At 53.8% G+C, this 8161-nt stretch overlaps 1 protein-coding gene across 1 annotated transcript in view; it reads right to left on the reverse strand.

The window, feature by feature from the left end:
- Positions 1 to 2420, reverse strand: part of LOC139434276 (uncharacterized) — a 6112-nt gene extending 3692 nt beyond the window's left edge. The window contains exons 1-3 of the mRNA XM_071204146.1: positions 1442 to 2420; positions 721 to 1360; positions 7 to 634 (exon numbers count right to left, since the gene is read on the reverse strand). Coding sequence (XP_071060247.1) covers positions 7 to 634; positions 721 to 1170 — 1078 coding nt within the window. The 5' untranslated portion in view covers positions 1171 to 1360; positions 1442 to 2420. The remainder of the gene's footprint in view (positions 1 to 6; positions 635 to 720; positions 1361 to 1441) is intronic.
- Between the last annotated feature and the right edge of the window lie 5741 nt (positions 2421 to 8161).

The following is an 8161-nucleotide window of genomic DNA, read 5'->3' on the forward strand; positions in this document are numbered from 1 at the left end:
GTTCACTGGCAACAGTGGGTGAAGTTGGGGCAGAGTATGGCACCCTCTCTTCACCCATGTCTGAGGGGTTGTGTTCGGCCAGTGACTGGTCCCTCTTCGGGACATGTCTTGGTAGGGAGTCTTGGTAGGGAGCCGGGCTGTGCTCCTCTCCAGAGTTGTCACTGTCGATGTCAATACCCGCAAAAGTGTCTTCATTTCCCGCTGCTGCTGCTGCTGTCGATGCCGCCGCCGCTGCTTGAAGTGACTCTGTGAAGAGCAACCGAATGTCCGCAGCCTCCTTCAAAGAAGGATTATTCGCGTAAAATTTGTCCGCAGTTGCAGTGTTGTGACACATGAAATCACTCACTCTTTGGCGGTTGCCTTTGTCTTGAAACCTCTTCGCATTATCGGCGTGGACTGTGCGGAGGTCGGTGAAGTTAATGGGACTGCGGAGCCCCACATCAGCCCATGCCAACCTCAGGGAGTAGGCAAGCTTCCTGAACGGGTTCTTCCCCTCTGTGTACAGAAAGTAACGGCTCTGGGTGCAGGTCAGCGTACCCTTAATTTCCAGCCACCTCTTCATCCATCCAAATTCTTCTACGGTGAGGTACAGCTGCGCCTCCCCGAACGTGTTGGCCGTCTTGTGGTTACTTACCTGTTATGACAGAGATAGAGAGTGTCAATACAATGTCAATCATGCATATAACTGCCAGAATAAATACATTGATTAATAGCACTCACATGAACCAGGTAGCCGAAGGCAGTGCCAGTTGTATCCGCCTTTCGGACCTCGGCGTTGGTCATGTTGGAGTAGACCCCCGGACGGTGGCCATAAATGCAGCTCCAATGAAGAGTCATATACCCATAGAGCAGTGTCCGGGTCGCGGTAGTCGGATTGCTGGCCATCACATCCAGGAGCTGAGGGATGCGAGTGGTGGTCGAAGTCAAGCATGTCATTAGGTCGTTGTGGCTCGGCAGACCTTCCATCTTGTCACGCTTCACTTGCATCTGGTGGATAAGTACTTTTCTCTTCAGGGACTTCAGGATGGCAACTACTTCCCGTTTGATTAAAATCATGTCCGTTTGGCTGAGCCTGCTCCCCTTGCACGGTGTGTCGGCCATGTACTTGAGAAAGTGTGATATATTCTTGATGTAGAAGTCGGAGGTCGTGACCTGAAGGCTTGACTTCATCAGGCTCCGGGACCACCCGCGTATCCTCTTGAGATCCCTCAAAAGAGCCAGTCAGACAGGCGATTGAAACCGTGTGCCATGAAACTGAGGAACGACTTCACTCTGCTTAGTTTGGAGACTGTGTTTTCCTGGAGCCTCACTGGTGGGTCGATACCTGCATAATGCTCCCGGTATCCTTGCAGATACTCCTCTGTGAAATATAAACAGTACTTTAATGACAACACATGATGTGTTACAGAAACTGCATGTGTCACATAGCCAAAACACTTACCCATGATCCGTGGGAATGTTATGTCCCGCATTATATTTCCCCGGCCCCTGCCCCGGAACCAGGGGGAATTTATGGGAGGGGAGGTTGACGAGGCCTCGGTATGGATGGATGCAGGCTCTGAGGAGCTGGTGAATGGGTGTGAGAGCCAGTGGGGGACTTGCTGCAGGCGGGAATGGGAGACGTGCTGCAGGCGGGAATGGGAGACGTGCTGCAGGCAGGAATGGGAGACTTGCTGCAGGAGGGACCTTTCGACTTGGACAGCCTCGTTGGTGTCGACTCTGGTCGGGGTCGTTTCTTCAGAATGACCCGCTCTCGTTCCTCCCCATCGAACGCGGGCATGTCCCCGGCCCGCTGATCCATCCTCTGTCGCTTGTCCTTTATCCTCTGCTGCAACTTGCAGCGCAGGGATTTCACCTCAGCAGCATATATGTCCCGCTGAGCCCTCACTGCGTTAGCCTCCAGCCTCCATTCTTTGCAGTCCGGGTTGTCACATTCATTCACCGGGGACAAGGGTGGAGGTTGTGACAGTATATCGTCGTCTGCCACCGTGTCAACAGCCCAAGCGGTAATCATTTCTATTGTGGGGTTTGTCATTCGGAGTTCATAAAGCTCCTTCTTGGCCACTGTCATTTTCATTTGATTTTGAACCACATGTAGTTCCTCCCGGGCCAGCTCAACATGGTCTCTGGCCAAGTGGCGATCCAGCCTTGTGCCGTGGTACTCGCATCCCAGAATGGTACAGGGATGGAGCCTAATGTTGGTCCGTCCGTTGGCCAACAACAGCAGAATTTTTCTTTCATCCAAGTTACGCACACCATGGTTCCTCTGTAGGTGCTTGCTCAGGGCACGGTAGGAGCTATTGCAGATCGGACAACGGACCGCCATCCGACCTGTATTCTTGAGCATTTCGGTACCGGAAAATGTCACCAGAATCGTGGGTAAAAAAGAAGGAAGCGTGAAAAGACTCACGAAAGACGCACTCAGCTTATTTTCAAATCTGTGTTTGTTTTCATTTGCATCATGGTGCGGTGTCCCATTTAGGCACTCGTTAGGCGGGCAGAGATCCCTGTAATCTCCCCTCACGTTCCTCCAGAGTCTGATTCTCCCAAAGGATACCCGACAGTTTTGGGTACGACCCAGAGGGCGCACGGTGGACGGCCAGGGCGAGGCCGCCACACCGCGCTGGAGTCAGGGTCCCGGTGAGGCGCAGGACGGAGCACCCGGCAGTAGCCTCCAGCAGACCCCCGCGCGGTTCCCTCGTCCCTCAGAAGAGGTGGAGAGGCGGAGGGGTGGGTCTTTTCATCTGCTGGCGGGTTGCCGGGATAACAGTATCCTCCAGTATCCTGCCCCCGGAGGAGGCAGGGGAGTCAGGTACCCAGAGGGTGGACGGCCAGGGCGAGGCCGCCACACCGCGCTGGAGTCAGGGTACCGGTGAGGCGCAGGACGGAGCACCCGGCAGTAGCCTCCAGCAGACCCCCGCGCGGTTCCCTCGTCCCTCAGAAGAGGTGGAGAGGCGGAGGGGTGGGTCTTTTCATCTGCTGGCGGGTTGCCGGGATAACAGTATCCTCCGGGGAGGCATTGAACCCTTCTCAACTGCCCCCCGGAGGAGGCAGGGGAGTCAGGTACCCAGAGGGTGGACGGCCAGGGCGAGGCCGCCACACCACGCTGGAGTCAGGGTACCGGTGAGGCGCAGGACGGAGCACCCGGCAGTAGCCTCCAGCAGACCCCCGCGCGGTTCCCTCGTCCCTCAGAAGAGGTGGAGAGGCGGAGGGGTGGGTCTTTTCATCTGCTGGCGGGTTGCCGGGATAACAGTATCCTCCGGGGAGGCATTGAACCCTTCTCAACTGCCCCCCGGAGGAGGCAGGTGAGTCAGGTACCCAGAGGGTGGACGGCCAGGGCGAGGCCGCCACACCGCGCTGGAGTCAGGGTACTGGTGAGGCGCAGGACGGAGCACCCGGCAGTAGCCTCCAGCAGACCCCCGCGCGGTTCCCTCGTCCCTCAGAAGAGGTGGAGAGGCGGAGGGGTGGGTCTTTTCATCTGCTGGCGGGTTGCCGGGATAACAGTATCCTCCGGGGAGGCATTGAACCCCTCTCAACTGCCCCCCGGAGGAGGCAGGGGAGTCAGGTACCCAGAGGGTGGACGGCCAGGGCGAGGCCGCCACACCGCGCTGGAGTCAGGGTACCGGTGAGGCGCAGGACGGAGCACCCGGCAGTAGCCTCCAGCAGACCCCCGCGCGGTTCCCTCGTCCCTCAGAAGAGGTGGAGAGGCGGAGGGGTGGGTCTTTTCATCTGCTGGCGGGTTGCCGGGATAACAGTATCCTCCGGGGAGGCATTGAACCCTTCTCAACTGCCCCCCGGAGGAGGCAGGGGAGTCAGGTACCCAGAGGGTGGACGGCCAGGGCGAGGCCGCCACACCGCGCTGGAGTCAGGGTACCGGTGAGGCGCAGGACGGAGCACCCGGCAGTAGCCTCCAGCAGACCCCCGCGCGGTTCCCTCGTCCCTCAGAAGAGGTGGAGAGGCGGAGGGGTGGGTCTTTTCATCTGCTGGCGGGTTGCCGGGATAACAGTATCCTCCGGGGAGGCATTGAACCCTTCTCAACTGCCCCCGGAGGAGGCAGGTGAGTCAGGTACCCAGAGGGTGGACGGCCAGGGCGAGGCCGCCACACCGCGCTGGAGTCAGGGTACCGGTGAGGCGCAGGACGGAGCACCCGGCAGTAGCCTCCAGCAGACCCCCGCGCGGTTCCCTCGTCCCTCAGAAGAGGTGGAGAGGCGGAGGGGTGGGTCTTTTCATCTGCTGGCGGGTTGCCGGGATAACAGTATCCTCCGGGGAGGCATTGAACCCCTCTCAACTGCCCCCCGGAGGAGGCAGGGGAGTCAGGTACCCAGAGGGTGGACGGCCAGGGCGAGGCCGCCACACCGCGCTGGAGTCAGGGTACCGGTGAGGCGCAGGACGGAGCACCCGGCAGTAGCCTCCAGCAGACCCCCGCGCGGTTCCCTCGTCCCTCAGAAGAGGTGGAGAGGCGGAGGGGTGGGTCTTTTCATCTGCTGGCGGGTTGCCGGGATAACAGTATCCTCCGGGGAGGCATTGAACCCCTCTCAACTGCCCCCCGGAGGAGGCAGGGGAGTCAGGTACCCAGAGGGTGGACGGCCAGGGCGAGGCCGCCACACCGCGCTGGAGTCAGGGTACCGGTGAGGCGCAGGACGGAGCACCCGGCAGTAGCCTCCAGCAGACCCCCGCGCGGTTCCCTCGTCCCTCAGAAGAGGTGGAGAGGCGGAGGGGTGGGTCTTTTCATCTGCTGGCGGGTTGCCGGGATAACAGTATCCTCCGGGGAGGCATTGAACCCTTCTCAACTGCCCCCCGGAGGAGGCAGGGGAGTCAGGTACCCAGAGGGTGGACGGCCAGGGCGAGGCCGCCACAACCAGAGAACCAGAAAAAAGGGGTGAAATGGGAAAAAAGTACCCCAAAATAGTGTTCCATAAGGCGGGTAGAGTCCCCTGACAACTCCCCATACCTTTCTCCAGGGTGGGAAAAAGTACAAGTCAACTTTTGGAAGAACCAGAGAAAAGGGTGAAAATGGATAAATTGTATCCGAAAATAGTGTTCCAAAAGGCAGGTAGAGTCCCCTGACAACTCCCCATACCTTTCTCCAGGGTGGGAAAAAGTTTAAGTCAACTTTTGGAAGAACCAGAGAAAAGGGTGAAAATGGATAAATTGTATCCGAAAATAGTGTTCCAAAAGGCAGGTAGAGTCCCCTGACAACTCCCCCTACCTTTCTCCAGAGTCGGAAAAAGTCTAAGTTAACTTTTTGGAAGAACCATAAAAAGGGGTGAAAATGGATAAAATGTATCCCAAAATAGTGCCTCTTGAGGCGGGTAGAGTCCCCTGACAACTCCCCTTGCATTCCTCCAGACACCAGTTTGAAAACTTAAAGTTTTGTGAGAACCATGATTGGGGGTCCTCCAGGCAACAATTTCATCCGATCCAAAGTGCTCATGAGGCGGATACATTCCTCCATGATTTCCCCATCATGTGAAAATAGCTCGTTTTTTTCTAAGTGCTCTCAAAAACCGGGTTTCCGATTTCGTGCAGATGGTAGCTTGGAAAAGATGAATGAATTTTTTGGACGGAGGAGGGGAGCTCTCGTTTCCCCTCTCCGTTGTAAATTGCAACGGGGGAGTGCAAAAGTCTCCGGGGCTTCGTTCCGAAGCGCCGAAGACTTGACCCCCTCCCCCGTTGGCACTTTGCCGTTTTTCAAGAATTTTCAAAAACTTCATTTTTGATTATTTTAACATATAATTGACCGTTTTCTTTACTTTTTTTTGCTTTCCACGGGTGGAGGCGCATGGCAGGCCGCATATGAGCTTCCAAATTCGGCCTGGAACGTCCGGGAATTATGGGTTAAGCTCCATATACTGACGACTCCCATTAAAAGTGATTGAAATGTACAGGAATCTGTCCATTTCAATCACATTTGACGACGCATGCAGGGTGACCCTGGCTACACTTAAAGGGGGTCTACTTTGCGGTGCTTTACCGTCCGCCCATCGGCACCCATAGTCGGCCTTATTCACAGCAGCAACACCCAACCTCCATGGAGGATTTTGCTCGTGCCCCTGGCTACACTTAAAGGGGGTCTACTTTGCGGTGCTTTACCGTCCGCCCATCGGCACCCATAGTCGGCCTTATTCACAGCAGCAACACCCAACCTCCATGGAGGATTTTGCTCGTGCCCCTGGCTACACTTAAAGGGGGTCTACTTTGCGGTGCTTTACCGTCCGCCCATCGGCACCCATAGTCGGCCTTATTCACAGCAGCAACACTCAACCTCCATGGAGGATTTTGCTCGTGCCCCTGGCTACACTTAAAGGGGGTCTACTTTGCGGTGCTTTACCGTCCGCCCATCGGCACCCATAGTCGGCCTTCTTCACAGCAGCAGCACCCACTCTCCATGGAGGATGTTTCTCGTGCCCCTGGCTACACTTAAAGGGGGTCTACTTTGCGGTGCTTTACCGTCCGCCCATCAGCACCCATAGTCGGCCTTCTTCACAGCAGCAGCACCCAACCTCCATGGAGGATGTTTCTCATGCCCCTGGCTACACTTAAAGGGGGTCTACTTTGCGGTGCTTTACCGTCCGCCCATCGGCACCCATAGTCGGCCTTATTCACAGCAGCAACACCCAACCTCCAGTGTAGGATGTTATCATGCCCCTGGCAACACTGGTAAACACTGGTAACATATGTCTAGCCGCTGACAGGAACTTGACATCGGAACTTGACATCGCATTTCCATTGAGCGGACTCCCGTACATGGGAAGGGCAAGTCCCACGGTACCTCCGTTCATAAGGCTGACATTTGCCTTACAAAGTGAATGGCTTCCTGGTGATACTGCTTCTACCCGTCAGTGCTTAGATATTTTCCCGCTGAAAAAATGAATACAGAATTCCAACAAACTGTCATCAAATGTCTTTCTATTATGAATTTAGATTAAATGTATATCCCCATAATGACCTCAACAATAAAGTCTATGGCTTTTACTTCTTTACCAGGCTAGTTACATGATGTTGTCCAAATTACATTATATCTCATTACATTACTATGTTGTAACTTTAACTGTAAATATGTTCTTTCTACATTTCAAACCTTAGTTACTTTAATACCTGTTGAACCATTAGTTGACACATTACTCACAGGTCAGCTTCTTCAGTATTTCATTCTGGACTTACATCTCTCTGGTAGCCCCTTGGCCACTGATTCTTTATCTGTGTTGCCTGCTATAACTCAATCAATATTAGAGACATGTCAACATTCATCAAACAGTGTGTTATCCCCAGATATGGAGCAGGTCAATTCTAAAACTGTCAATCAATGGTCAGATTGAACAATGGAGTTGGGCCAGCCGGTTCCTTTCAGTCCCTAAATGAAAAATGTACATTGTAAAGTTTACAAACTGCGGAGACTTTAATGTCCATGTGTGCTGCGAGTCTAAACCTCTGGTTAGGGACTTTTTAAACCTCCTCGACTCTTTCGGTCTCATTCAGTCTGTAGCTGGCCCAACACACGATAAAGGACACACCTTAGACTTAGTATTATCGTTTGGACTGTCTATCTCTGAGGATGAAATCTGTGCAGGAACGCGTATCTCAGATCATTTACCGGTTCTGTTTACAACCTCGATCCCTTCTGTAGGAGTCGAATCACGTGCCCCTGCGAGTTGTCTGCGTTCAATTAACCCCTTGACTGCCTCACAGTTTTCAGATGCTTTTAATACTTATCTGATTTGTAAATTAGAGGTGAACTGTGCTTTTAGTACAGATGAGCTTATCTCTTTGTTTGATTGGACATGCACACTAATACTGGATTCCGTTGCTCCTTTTACGCTTAGACGCAACAAAGTTCTCTCAGAGCCGTGGCTCAATGATTGTACTTGCGCTTTTAGACGTGCTTGCAGGCGTGCAGATAGAAAATGGAAAAAGGATAAACTTTATGTCTCCTTAGAAATTCTTCGTGCTTGCCTTTCCCATTATCAGACGGCAGTCAAAGCAGCCAAAACAGAGTATATTTCTCTGTTAATCTCCAAAAACAGCCATAAACCTCAAGTTCTTTTTAATGTCCTCAATTCGATCATTAATCCTTGTGATGCTTCTCCAATTGTGCCATCAACTACTCTCTGCGATACATTTCTTACATGTGTTATCTGTTCTTAGGCTAGCCTATACTAGT

This window comes from Pseudochaenichthys georgianus, chromosome 8 (assembly GCF_902827115.2).
Source record: "Pseudochaenichthys georgianus chromosome 8, fPseGeo1.2, whole genome shotgun sequence".
NCBI classification, from domain to species: Eukaryota; Metazoa; Chordata; class Actinopteri; order Perciformes; family Channichthyidae; genus Pseudochaenichthys; species Pseudochaenichthys georgianus.